Raw genomic sequence first — 13,832 nt, 5'->3', positions numbered from 1 at the left:
ATGATTTTCATGTAAAGAAAACAAATTGAAGTGAAGTGTCTCAATTAAAATAATTCATTTTCCAAAAATATTAAATGAGCAGCAATAAAGGCAAAGAAAAGTACAAATAGTCTCATCATTTGTTTGCACTGCAATGCATTTTATTAGGTATTGCTTTGTTCTTGCTGAGTAGCACATCTGAGTGGAGTTCAGAATCTGCAGTATGTGTTGTCTCCACATGTTCACAATGCACAGACATGTACGGAAGAAGACAAAAAGTAGTGTGAACCACTTCTCTTACTGAGAAAACCACAAAACTCAGCAGCCCTAACCCTAGAGATAAGAATTTATTGACAAATAATATCCGCACGTACTATGAATTAGACTTGGTTGATGCTCATCTGCTCATTCAGGCACATTTAACACATGAGAAAAGACATTAGAGATGCCGGGGGCACGGAGGTGTAGTGGGTTTGGCTAGGGCCTGCTGCAACTATTTACCCATTTATACAGTTGGGTAATTTTACTGCAGGCATTTCAGTTAAGTACCTTGCTTAATGGTATTACAGCTAGAGGTGGGATTCAAACCTGCAACTATTTTGTCCAAAGGCAGAAGTTCCAACCCCAACACTGCACAACTACCCACTGTTGGAATCAGACCAAAAAAACAGTCTTAGTGTCCACTGAAGAGTGATATGGATTCAACTCACACACGCACACACACACACACACACACGCACACGCACACACACGCCTTCAGGAAAAAGCTGTTTTGTGCCTTGTTGTCAGAGCCCTGATCACCCTCTAACAAACGCAGTATTTGGAAGATGTGACAGTAGGGCTGGGAAGGGTTTTCAAAGATCTTGCCTGCACACATTCTCATCCTGGAATTGTGGAGGTACTAGAGTTTGACCAAGCGGCACCCAAAGATCTTATCTGCAGCCTGGATAATGTGCTGTAATCTTGTTTTGTCCCCGTATGGTAGCTCCCCTAAACCAGACAGTTATTATGGAGGTGAGGGTGGACTGAGTGAGGGCAGCGTAGAACTGCCTCAACAATGACTGTGGTAAGTGGAGTTTAACTGTCTCAGAAAATAAATCCTCTGTTGACCCTTCTTTATGATTGAGGTGATGCTGGATTCCGATGTGAAGTTTTGGGATATCATGGTGCCCTGAAACTTGGAAGGCTCCACCCTGGTCTCTGTTAAACCACAGATATTGATGGGGTGAGTGGGACTAAGGCTTCTCCTGAAGTCCATGATCATCTCTACAGCCTTCAGAGCATTAAACTCCTGGCTATTATGGGACTCACCAGAAGACCAGCTGCTCCACTTTGTGTCTGCAAGCACCACTGCATATGTGTATGAGACCGAACAAAGTAGTACCTTCCACAAACTTAAGATGTACAGATGCCCCTCTGGAGGAACAGTTGTTAGTGTAAAGCAATGTATGCCTAAAATATTATAAATTCTACTGAATCGTGATGATGCAGTTATGGTTAGACCTCCAACATAAACATTCATTCGCACACACTCACACACACTCACTCCCACAACCGAGCTATTCATTTGTTTCACTGAAGAGAATAAATGTATCTCCCAAAGCGAATATGCAATAATGCTGAGTTTAAATGCATACATGGTCACTATACTCTGAGATGGAAGGGTGGAAGCCTTGCTGTTCTGTTTAAAGCTTTGTAGGCCTCAGTGTTGTCTGCTGTGCCACAATACTGCCAAAAAAACTGAACAAAGGAGGATGGTCAGGGAGAAGAACCTGAGGCTCATAGAGAAACACAACTTGGAAGCTTCACTAGGCCTGCACTCCTTCACCATGGGGCTCTACATTTTGCTGACATGGTAACTTCCTCAAACTCAAACCACAACTGTCACAAGATAAGGACTGACCATTGCTGATACCACCCATGGAAATGAATATGAAGCAAACACTGAAGTAGTTCTTGTCTGATAAATGGTACAGCACCACACTCCAAAAACTGGTGTGAGGGTTGAACAGATGAGTTAAATCCTTAAGTTGCATGTTAAACGTGGTTGTAAGTATAAACGGGTGGGAGGATGGGGTCTGGGCCAGACGTTCCACTCACCTAAGGAAAGTGCACATGCAACGCACCGCCTCTCCTTCCCAGTGTAGCGATTGCTGCGTGGCCACTGTTTGGCTCGCCAGGCAGGAGGTCACTACAAACTGCCTCTCCTACATTACTGCGTCTGTAGCAACGCCTGCTCATCGGTTCCCCTAGTTTCCACAGAGCTTGCTATGTCATGGTGCGACCGTGTCTGGCGATATAACTGGATGGGTAGGCTGGACTCGTTAGCCTTGGTTGGCAGCCAGTCTAAGAAAAGGACAACTGTCAGGCCATCCATCTAGAAGAACACTCCGACATAACACCTATGACTCAGGGACTTTGCTGTCACTGTCCCAGCTTGCTAGGCCATGGCAGATGAACCCCAGGTTTAAAGGGTGGGGCCAGTACTGCGCACACTGCACTCCACCTAAAAACTCTACTGCGCAAGCTGGAAGGGCACGCCCACGTCTACGACCAAGTTTCCCTTGCAGCTGCTGCGGCCAGACCTGCCTGTCCCGCATTGGCCTCGTCAGCCACCAGCGAGCCTGCAGCCGACGTGGGCAGCCTCCTTCCTAAATCTTTGTTCATGAAGCCAAGCCACTAAGTGTAAACAGGGTCAGGGAATGGTGTCTATTTACTGACTACCACACAGAGCTGAAATGGTCCTAATCTAATAAGGTCTGATAGAACCCAGCATACTGTATACGGCACAAAGGAGCTTCTGAGGAAAGTGATCAATGTGTGTTTGTGCAGGCAGAAGAGGAGCAGGATGCCACTTTCAACTGACTGAGAGAGTGTCTTCCTCTCAGCTCTATCCTCCTCTCCACACTCTCTCTGTCCTGTAACGTCTAGACCATCACACCCAAGTTCCATCCCAAGGCTATCTGATGTACCGCATGCCAGAAGGACCAAACTCCCGGCTGCTGGACAACGATGGTGGAAATCAAAGATTACAACGATCTCCCAACAGCCTTTCACTCTGCTGTTTCTTCAGCTGAAAACACCTTCTTCCACAGTAAACTATAGTCTGCAGTCAACCACCCTCACAGACCTTCACATTCCTAGTCTGTCCTCCTCCTCCATCCTCTTTCACGCTGATGATTTCACCTTGTTCATCAGAGACAAAGCGAATTCCATCAAGGACAACTTCTTAGCATTCAACTGCCCCAAATATCCTGGACCTCCCAACAAAGTCACATTCTCAGTTTTTAACCCCTGTCAGAAACTGAAATCTCCAACCTGATACCACTGAGCCCCCAGAGACTGTGTGCTGTCTTCAAACTGCTTACCTGCAGCAAGGAAAATGCTGCTACTTTGTTTAGGGGAAAGCTGAACGCTGCAGTGCATATCGGGTCCTTCCTTAGGGTGATGAGAAGGCTCTGCAGTACACTGCTGCTACTGTGGGCCCTGTGTCTGTCAACCTCTCTTTTCGACTGTCCTCTTTCCGCTTCTACAAGGGGGGTGAGTCAGCAAATCAGCCCAAATACACCAAACTCAGATAAAGTAGCTTGTGCTTATCTGTCAACATCAGTATCATGTCAACATTTCACAAAGGAAGCAGACTGGGTGTTTAAAAACAACTTTTTTCCTGTATCTATAGGCTACACCACAAATTAATAATTACAGAAACATTTACTTGATTTTCTCATTTCACAGTAAGAAATGTGACATTAAAAATCAAGGACACAGTTTTAAGAACCTAAGAGTCAGCAAATCTTCAGGAATTAACCTTTTTTTCCCTTGAGACTATCTTGACAACAGCAGTGAAAAAATTTCCATTTCTATGCTGATAGACAATAAATAAAATAACAGTATAATATGGCAGTCTCTGTTTTGTTTTGCAGCTGGGAGACTAGGGAAAGAACTGGTTTCTTTGGATGACCAGAAGTAAAAATAACCTGTGTGAAACTGCCAATTGGCCTGTGTATCCAATAGTGTGATATTCGTGGCTAATGACACACATTCTCATATGTGTTTAACATTGTTTTTAAAAATACACCTTTCATGTAAACAGGTCAAATATGACTGAATTAAAAGAATTAATTAATTTTCAAAAATATTAAATGAGTGGCAATAAAAGGAAAAGAAAATGTGCAAATAATTTTTTATTTGCATTGTCATCAAAAAGTAAAAATGTGTTTATTTGATTGCATTCCTATGTATTTTATTAGGCCTCTTCATTCTTGCCGAGCGGCACATCTGAGAGGAGGCAAAATCATGCTCAAAATGTGGAAGAAACACCAGCTGCACATTTTCTCAGTCCAAACACATGTGTGAAAACAAAAGGTTGTCGTAAACTGCTTTGCTTACTGAGAGCCACAAGAGTGAAAGAGCTCTAAGCCTAAGGTACGAATTTATTGCCCATGTGCATTTGAACATACTAAGAATTTAAGTTGATCAGTGTTCATTTATGCACACTGATGAACAGAAACTTCAGCTGTTTATCTATTTGTGATTTTATCTACATATTTGCATTTGTTGTAAATTACCACATGTCACTTCAGCCACAGATGGATATCATCTTAAGATCAAGTCAAATGATTGAATTTCCTTTGCACTGACTCACAGTTAGAGAGTATTGTGTGCTTGCAAAATGCAACCGTTTCTAGTCAAAACCTGGAAATAAACCTTGTGTGTCTACAGCTATTCACTCCTGAGACGCAGTCATTATTTTTCCACTAAAAAAGAATAAATATATCTCCCAAAGCATAAATGTTCCAACGCTCAGGTCTACTGTAAATGCACCTTACACAGAACACTATGCTATTAAATTAAGTTACATGTTTAAGGGTGGGACTTGGACAACGTCCAAGAAATACAACCAAAAACCTTTTGTTGCATGGTCTTTCAAATTTGAAAAGTGACAGAGAAAACAAATAAGTTTGTATTTGGAAATGTACCTTTCTCTTTAAACCTTCCCTAACTCTAAGCGTTTAACAGCAATGGCAGCTTTTGCTCTGCTCAGAAAACAGTAAGGAGTATCCCTAACCCTAACCCTAACCCTCCCTATTCTTCTTCACCTCAACCGTTTACATGAAAACAATGTAGTTTGGTTCATCAGGGTCGACATCACTTCACATCACCGTAAAATCTATACACAGAACATGAGAAATTAACAGTATGACATAAAGTAGGGGGGGAAACACAAACTCTGAGACTGTCTTATCCATAGGATTGTCCAGGTTTCTAAACATCTGACTTGGTTTCCTGTTCCACATGGGACAGAATTCTGTCATTATGGTCACTGCTTACGGTGTTTGAATTCTATTTACACAAAATAAATTCTGATCTCACTTGCAATAAGGAACTAAATGAAAAGGTCAACAGATTCATTCACATGCATATACACACGTAAGCTCTTTGTGCATATATGTACATCACATGTATTGTGTCTGTGTGTAGAAACTTCCCTTGCATTGTGACTCACACTAAGAAGGACATTCTCACATTTACGAGAAATACCTTACAAAAACAGAAATTTAAACTCTTTACTGCTCATTCTAATAAACTGCTATAAGAAATGTACTGTCCACTGGACTTAATAACCACCCTTACCCAGAACTGCAGCGTAACACTGAAAAACCGCTGTGCTGATCTACACACTGCTGACCCCTCCTGGAAAGAGCAGAGCAGGCAGCCTCATCACACATGTGACTCTTACCCTTCTTTCTCAGTTTAAAGTAAATCTTTCAATACTTCCTCCTAGTCTGTCATTCAGGAAGACCTCCCAGTAAAGCATCCCTCTGCAACCTCCCAGCATGACAGCTTATCTCCTCAGGACCAGACTTGTGCCTACAATAAGTCAGCTAAGCTTCCTCTTGCCATGGTAACAAATAGATCCTCAGAGAAAAGAAAAAAGACTCTACAGGTGGCTGTGGAAAATGTTGGACCAGTGTCTGTGTGCACTGATTCCTACCTCTCCAGCTTTCAGTTCTACAAGACGGGCAAGTTACTGTGGATCAACCCAGCTTATTATACAGGAAGACTGATGACATGAGCAATTCCAGGTACCCTACTGAAGGCTACAATAGATGAATTCCTCCTGTGTCTCTTTCTTATGACTTTCTGGTCTAGGATCTTAACAACCATGCAAACCCTGTCCAGCTGCTGAATATCACACACACACACACACACATTTTCGAAACCGCTTGTCCCATACGGGGTCACGGGGAACCAGAGCCAACCCGGTAACACAGAGCATAAGGCTGGAGGGGGAGGGGACACACCCAGGACAGGACGCCAGTCCATCACAAGGCACCCCAAGCAGGACTTGAACCCCAGACCCATCAGAGAGCAGGACTGTGGTCCAACCCACTGCGCCACCGCATCCCCACTGCTGAGTATCCTGTACGCTGAAATTCTGGGACATGTTCAACCCTTCTGTGGATCAATTAATACACTACATTTTAACCTCACACAATAAAACAGCTATATAATGAAGAGTGAAACAAAAGACAAGACACAAAGAACATGACTCCAGTCAACTGTGTGACCTTCTGCTCAACTCAAGTTTCAACAGCGAGGTCAAGTCACTTGAACAAACTTGGTAACCCTGTCCTACTGACAGAAGACACTGCTTTCAAAGCACTCTGATTACTTCTAAAGACTTGGAAAGAAAACTTTCATTTTCATAACAGAGAGTGAAAAAATGAAAAACTAAAAAAAATTGTTAGTTTCCCTTCTCCTCAGACAGATGTCCCATTCACGTGACCCGACCATTTGCCAGAGGAAGTAAAACTGTGTGCTCTATTTGTGACGGCACACAAGCAATGGTAACACCACAGAGGATCAGCTCCTGTTCCGGTCAGAGTAAGGTAAGAGATATTTGTTGGTCAAAGCTTTCCTTCAGGAACATACTCCGGTACTTCACAAGTTCTCTGTAGTAGATAAATGGACAAGTACACACATGAATTTGCTTCACTGTAAAAGTGTCGTACTCTCTTTCACTGCATACAGGAGGCAGTAGTGCATCCATGCAGGAAACAGCATATTCATACCACACAACATATATTCAAAATATTACTGGCAAACATTAACATAAGAAGCACAACAAAAGAGCACAAAACAATTGGTACAACATTCTAATTCTGCTTGTACGTATGAGACACAAACTTGTTTTCAAGTAGTTCAAGTAGTTTTTGAACAGGCCACTGATACCAAAACTGCATTTATATTCACCAGCATCAGGCTCATGTTAAAACCTCAACCATTGCTTGTACTTCCTGTGCAAACCTTGCTGCAATTTATTCTTCTTTTTATTTATTTATTTATTATTCTAACAGGAACACTTGTGTTGTTTTTGTGTGGTTAGTGTGCCAGGATGTGTGTTCTTCACACTCTCTGTCTACTGGTAATCCCTGCTTTGTGTCACACGTCTCCGGACACCACCCTGAATGAGCACTGGGAACTGTGGAAAAGTCACCATCATAAAATCTATACACAGCAGGTGAGAAGTGGACAGTACAACACAGAGCAGAAGGAGAAACACAAACTCTGGGGCTGTGTGTCCATAAGATTGTTCAGGCTTCTATATCCTACATCAGATTTATTTAGCTGTTCTCCAAAGCGACTTCTAATGTTAAGTTACTTACAGTGATTTACACATTCGTATAATTAGGTAGTTTTACTGGAGCAATTCAGGCTAAGCACTTTGCTTAAGGCTACTATAACAAAATGAGGGATTCAGACCTAAGTCTGCTGAGTCCAAAAGTGCTGGCTTGAACCATGACACCATGCCTGCCCATAAACTTCTGCCATGGCCTCCATTTCTACTTATGCTGACTCCAGTCATTACAGTCGCTCAATTCATTATTTTAATGTAAGTTTACCAAATTCCTCGGTCACCCATAGTAACGTAAGAAATATAAAATCAATATCTAACACCATGAATGTTTGAAAGTACCTGCTAATTTATATCTGCCAAACTAATCTGAGTCTTCAAACTAAGCTGAACCTAAAACATCAACATGCACTAAGCATGCACAACATTTCCCATGAACATTCTGATTATGTTACCTAATCATGGCTTTACACCTGCTTTCCTTACACTCTGCAGTCAAAAACTGGCATCTGCTGTCAACACTAGTCAATCAGGCACATTTATGAAACAGTTACAGCCAAAGAACAAATGCATTTCTGAAATATTACTTTTCCATTGAAATTATAATTTGCAATTTCACTGAAGTGCAATGACCTTTATATACACTGTGTATGTGCTGCGTTTGGTTTTTGACATGAAGATACATTTATTATACATGTATGTATATACAGTATTCCTTCTGTATATATATATGTATTTTATGTGTCTATTCTGTGTATGTGCACATGTGTTTGTATGAACATGTGTCTTACTCTCAGGGTGAGGAGGCCTACAGGAGGCTGGTCTGGGAGAAAAACCTGAGGCTCATACAGAAACACAACCTGGAAGCTTCACTAGGCCTGCACTCCTTCACCATGGGGCTCAACCATCTTGCAGACATGGTGACTTAATCAGACCACAATCATTAAAGGATAAGAATTCACAATTGGTGACATCAGTCAAGGAAATTAATGTGAAAAAACACTGGAATTATTGTTGTCTGATATGTGATATAACACTCCAAAGGTGTGGATTCTAACAAATTAGTTGCATATTTAAACTGCATGTTAAATGTGGCTGTAAGTGCAAACAGGGCCAGGGAAGGGTGGATATTTATTGACTCCCACAAAGAGCAGAAATGGTCCTAATGTAATAAGGTCTGACAGGACCCAGCATACTGTACATGGCACAAAGGAGCTTCTGAGGAAACTGATCAATGTGCGTTTGTGCAGACAGAGGAGGAGCTAGATGCCACTTTTGACTGCCTGAAAGAAGAGCCGGATGCCCTCCAGTCTGGAAACTACACATTCAAACCATCACAAGACACCACCCTCCCCGATTCCGTGGACTGGAGAACCAAAGGCCTGGTCAGCCCTGTAAGAAATCAGGTATACAAACAACCTAACAGGAGGATTATGGGACGCTGGAGGACAGACATGCACAGACCTCCAAATTAGGAGACAGTGAGAGAAGTGCAACTGACTTGTTTTAACAGAATATTACCGTGGTTCTGGGACTGATAGTCACATGATCCAGTGCATTTGTGTGTTGTCAAATCAGCAACTGTCTTACTTACACACTCCTTTCTTGTGTTTGTGAGTAACACACTATTTGGGTATCAACAAACAATACCTGCAAACTTCCTCAGTTTATCACAGTTACAACAAATGTGACCTTTCTCTTTTGCCTCTACACCCTGACTGAAGCTGTTGTTTCCAGGGCTCCTGCGGCTCCTGCTGGGCGTTCAGCGCAGCGGGGGCAATAGAGGGGCAGATGATGCTACAAACTGGCAAGATGATACCACTCAGTCCACAAAACCTAGTGGACTGCAGCACCAGTTATGGTAACCATGGCTGCAAAGGTGGATTCCGGTACAAGGCTTTTGACTACGTCATTGAGAATGATGGCATCGACTCAGATTACTTCTACCCCTATGAGGGAAAGGTGAGCAGCCACAGGATCTTCTAAGGGACACTCAAATTGGTAGTACTGTTAGCAAACTCAAAACTTCCAAAAATGTCTCCAAACCTGTCTCTTCCTGTTTTAAGGTGTGTTTGTGCTGTGATCACATGCTCTGGACTTCAGTAGCGTGAGTGAAGCCATGTGTTGGTCTGTATTAGTGTCAGACTGTGTGCTGTATTCACACAACTTACCTGCAGGATGGGAAATGTCGCTACTCAGTTCAGGGGAAAGCTGGATACTGCAGTACATATCAGGTCCTTCCACGGGGTGATGAGAAGGCTCTACAGCACGCTGTTGCCACCGTAGGCCCTGTATCTGTCGGTATTAATGCCACCCACTCCTTCTACCTCTACAGTGGAGGTAAGAGAACAAAATCAGCTCAAATACACTGGACCAGTTATAGCTTAGGCTTATCTTTCAATATCAGCACTTACATTTATATTTATTCATTTAGTAGAAGGTTTTCTCCAAAGCGACGTACATCTCAGCAAAAATACAATTTGTGCATTACATTAGGAGAAAGAAACAACGCTGCAGACATATGATTCTTAAGTTTAGCTGATGCTTTTCTCCAAAGCAACATACTATGTTAATCTACTTACAATTATTTGCCCATTTATACAGCTGGGTAATTTTACTCAAGCAATTCTGGGTAAGTACCTTGCTCAAGGGTACTACAGCTGGAACCTGTGACCTTTTGGGTCCAAACGCAGCTGTTCTAACTACTACACTACCAGCTGTCCCACTTACAAAGACCCTTAAATAAAACAAAAGTTGATCTGTGGTTTTAAAACACCTGTAGGGTGTATTATAAACTGAAAGTTGCATCAAATTTTATTCAAGTCGATTTTTTGTAGTATTAAAATACATGTTCAGAATGAAAATGAGTTTAATGATGGATACTGGCTGACTGTCAGAAACATTCAAGTTATACATTTTTGGAGATACAGACTTTTTCCAGTTTATTCAGTTTTCATCACCAATCTGTTTGCTTAAATTTCTGTCTGTTGTGGCACATGATAGTGACCTGACTTTCTGCAACCAGCCAATATTTGGGAGTAAAACAAAGTCTAAAAGGAGTGTTGGAATCTCTGTAATTCAACTGGCTTCTACTTTAAAGTAAACTTTACAGAATTGTTAAAATTAAGTCTTAGAAAGTATTTTATGTACTACAGCTCACAATTGTTTTATCCAGTGTGATGAATCAGTCCTGAATTGGGGAGTCAGTGTACAGTATTGTCAAGCACCAGTAAAAATCATTTGAATGTAAAAATATATAGTGTGCTTGCAAATCTGTGGAAGTACATTGTTTTGCTTAAGATAGTCTTGACAACAGCACTGGAAACATATTTATTATAATGTTGAGACCAGATAAAATAGAGAGTATACCACAGTTTCAAAACTAAAGACATTTAAAAAAAGTTACCCTCTCTAGGTTAAGGTTATTGGTACACAATCAATGTAACTTGTAAGATTACGTTAATAACTTAATGCAACAATTAACTTTTTAGTAAAAGTTCTACAAATGTTCTTTGTCTCCACTGTAATATGAAATATTGAAGACCACTTAAATCAATGCAAGATTCTGCTCTTCAGTACTTTTCAGTGGTCAGATTTCATCAAATTATTACTGTTACCTTGACAGGAATATTTGATGATCCACAGTGCACTTCTAACACTAATCATGCAGTGCTGGTGGTGGGGTACGGCACAGACAATGGGCAGGACTTCTGGCTTGTGAAGAACAGGTGGGACTCATTCCACTGTGCTCACACTTACAAATGAAAATGTACATTCTGCATTGGTTTAATATCAGCCACAATATTTTAATTTGAACTTAGCATTGTTTGAATATTGAATTAAATGTCTCCTGATGCATAATGTTAAGTCCTCAGTTATATGCAGTTTTATTTCAGTCTGGAAGTACAAATTATGAGCTATGTTCTTTTTACAAATGTGCACTCTCTTCATGCTGCTGTGATTTTACTGGTGGAATTTAATGTATATTGTGGCGCGCAGCATCGTGGGTTTGGATGGGGTGAAGAAGGATGCAGAGGCAGCGTTCACCGTGAACGATTTGATTGAACACCAGTACCAGGGAAATAATGCTCTCGGTCCGAAGACCCCGTTTCCTCCAGGACCTGCGCGTCTAGCCAGCCTTCCCAGCCTGCTTAGCACCCCCAGGCTCTCTCCTCTTTCACCCTCCAGGAAGACGCAAGCACCCCCTTATATTCCCCGTGCGTCACCGAGTGCTAACCAATAAACAATTAACACATTTCCCGCTAAAACACAGTAACGCAGGTCGTTACAATATATAATGTACAATTTCCTACTGATCAGGTTTATTTCATTTATCTTCATTAGCCTACACAAAAGTTTGAGTACCTATAATAATCATATATGAGGCTACATATTTAAATCACAGATCTTCAAATGTTTCAGTGGTCAAGCACAATGCAAGGCTAGAGGTAGACCTGCTGTTTAAATATACTGTAGTACCAGGGAACAGCGTGAGCACACATAGGCAACCTGAGCAATACTGGAATGGAAGGAAGTGGAGTGGGGTGGAGAGTGAAATCAAAACAAGTGCAGAAAAGCTGGGAATACATGCTGTCTGATTTCTTGACCAAAGTTAGCCAAATGCTCCACAAAAAAACTAGTTGCCAGCAAATGGACTTTTCACTGGCACCGTATATAAATACAGATCACACACACACACACACACACACACACACACACACACACACACACTGTCTGAACCGCTTGTCCCATTCAGGGTTGCGGAGAGCTGGACCCTAACCCGGCAGCACAGGGCGTAAGGCTGGAGGGGGAGGGGACACACCCAGGACGGGACGCCAGTCCGTCGCAAGGCACTCCAAGGGGGACTCAAACCCCAGACCCACCAGAGACCAAGAACCGGTCCAACCCACTGTGCCACCGTGCCCCCTTTACAGATCATTAATGCCATTTATTTGTTTCTTTATTTGCAGTTGGGGAACAGCCTGGGGAGAAAGTGGATATGCTCGAATGGCCAGAAATAAAAATAATCGGTGTGGAATTGCTAGCTTGCCTGTATATCCCATACTGTGATATCACTGCCTAACTAGACACATTCCAAAATCCATTCAAGTTTGCTTTAATATAAACTTGTCATATACACTTCTATAACACAAGTCGTGATGTATCAAATTAAAAAACTGATTTACCAAGTAAATTAAATAACCAGAAATAAAACTCCATGCAGTTTTAGTTTTTGAGTTGCTATATATTTTATTGTGTTAGGATTTTGTCTGTTTGCTTTTTGCTTTGCATTTCCATTACCTACATATATAATTCAGCTGAGTTCAGACTTAAAATCACTGGATATATGAATTGCCACTGCCAAACACCTCCTCCAATGAGAATCTTTTAGTAATGAGGCATGCTTGAGCTTCCTTTTATAGTCATTCATTGTCCATAACTGCCTGTCCCGTGATGGGTCACTGTGGTGTAGAGACTACCCACTTTTTTCCAAATTAACCTTGTATCCTGACAACTTGCAAAACTGAGAAATAGTATCCATAAGTGTGGAAATAACACTCCATGAATATCGATAAAGAAGTTCATGAACTAGGAACTGGCTATGCATGCTGGCTAAGTCTGCTATCCACTATGCAATTAGTCTACTTAACTCATCCAGCTCTTTTAGTTTACATTACATTTACATTTATTCATTAAACTGATGCTTTCCTGTAGATTTTAAGAGCTGTATTCTTAATTATCACTGCTGGTGATATTCTTGAAAAAGTGAATAAGCAGCATCACATACAGCCAACTAAAGAAAATCTGTCAACAGTAAACCATGCTGACATTCAAAGGAACCCAGTGGTTTGTGACAGTCAACCTAACTGCAGTTTAAAAAACTAAAAATTTATACAATCAATAAACCAAATACAATGTTAACCCAAGTCACCACAAGACCAAATCAAAACTTACCTTTCAGGATATCAAGCCTAACACTTGACAGCAGAACTCACTTGTACTGTCAACCACAAGAGGGCACTACCAGTCCATGTCTGGGAGCTGGATCGCTCATTGCATTGTCAGCAACCTCTTGTCCAGTGCAGGGTCATGGCAGTCTGGAGCCTATCCTGGAAACACAAGGGGAGATTCAGAGTACAATATGGATAGGACACTAGTCCATCACTGGGCAATTACACACTCATTTGCAGACAAGTACATACAGAAAGGATCA

General features: G+C 41.6%; 1 protein-coding gene across 2 annotated transcripts; it reads left to right on the top strand.

Annotated features, from left to right (window-relative positions):
• Positions 1-6,812: 6,812 nt before the first annotated feature.
• LOC108930417 (cathepsin S-like) lies at positions 6,813-12,816 on the top strand. Of its 2 annotated transcripts, none has more exons than XM_018745638.1 (8): positions 6,813-6,872; positions 7,370-7,504; positions 8,416-8,538; positions 8,869-9,012; positions 9,356-9,580; positions 9,796-9,958; positions 11,244-11,346; positions 12,589-12,816. In XM_018745638.1, the coding sequence occupies exons 1-8, from the start codon at positions 6,828-6,830 to the stop codon at positions 12,686-12,688; spliced, it is 1,038 nt and encodes a 345-aa protein (XP_018601154.1). In that variant the 5' UTR covers positions 6,813-6,827; the 3' UTR covers positions 12,689-12,816. The 2 variants fall into 2 exon arrangements, with proteins under 2 accessions (XP_018601154.1, XP_018601153.1); XM_018745637.1 differs by having other exon boundaries at positions 8,869-9,024.
• Positions 12,817-13,832: the final 1,016 nt, after the last annotated feature.

The sequence above is a fragment of the Scleropages formosus genome, chromosome 23, assembly GCF_900964775.1.
Source record: "Scleropages formosus chromosome 23, fSclFor1.1, whole genome shotgun sequence".
In the NCBI taxonomy this organism is placed as follows: Eukaryota; Metazoa; Chordata; class Actinopteri; order Osteoglossiformes; family Osteoglossidae; genus Scleropages; species Scleropages formosus.
Note: the sequence above shows the minus strand (reverse complement) of the source record. Positions and strands in the feature narration are given on the sequence as shown.

Coding starts and splice junctions, on each gene's coding strand:
- LOC108930417 (XM_018745637.1), top strand. CDS start 6,828: ATGGTAACACCACAGAGGATCAGCTCCTGTTCCGGTCAGAGTAAG. Junction 9,025..9,355: donor TCAGCCCTGTAAGAAATCAG/GTATACAAACAA, acceptor TGTTGTTTCCAG/GGCTCCTGCGGCTCCTGCTG. Junction 9,959..11,243: donor CTTCTACCTCTACAGTGGAG/GTAAGAGAACAA, acceptor TTACCTTGACAG/GAATATTTGATGATCCACAG.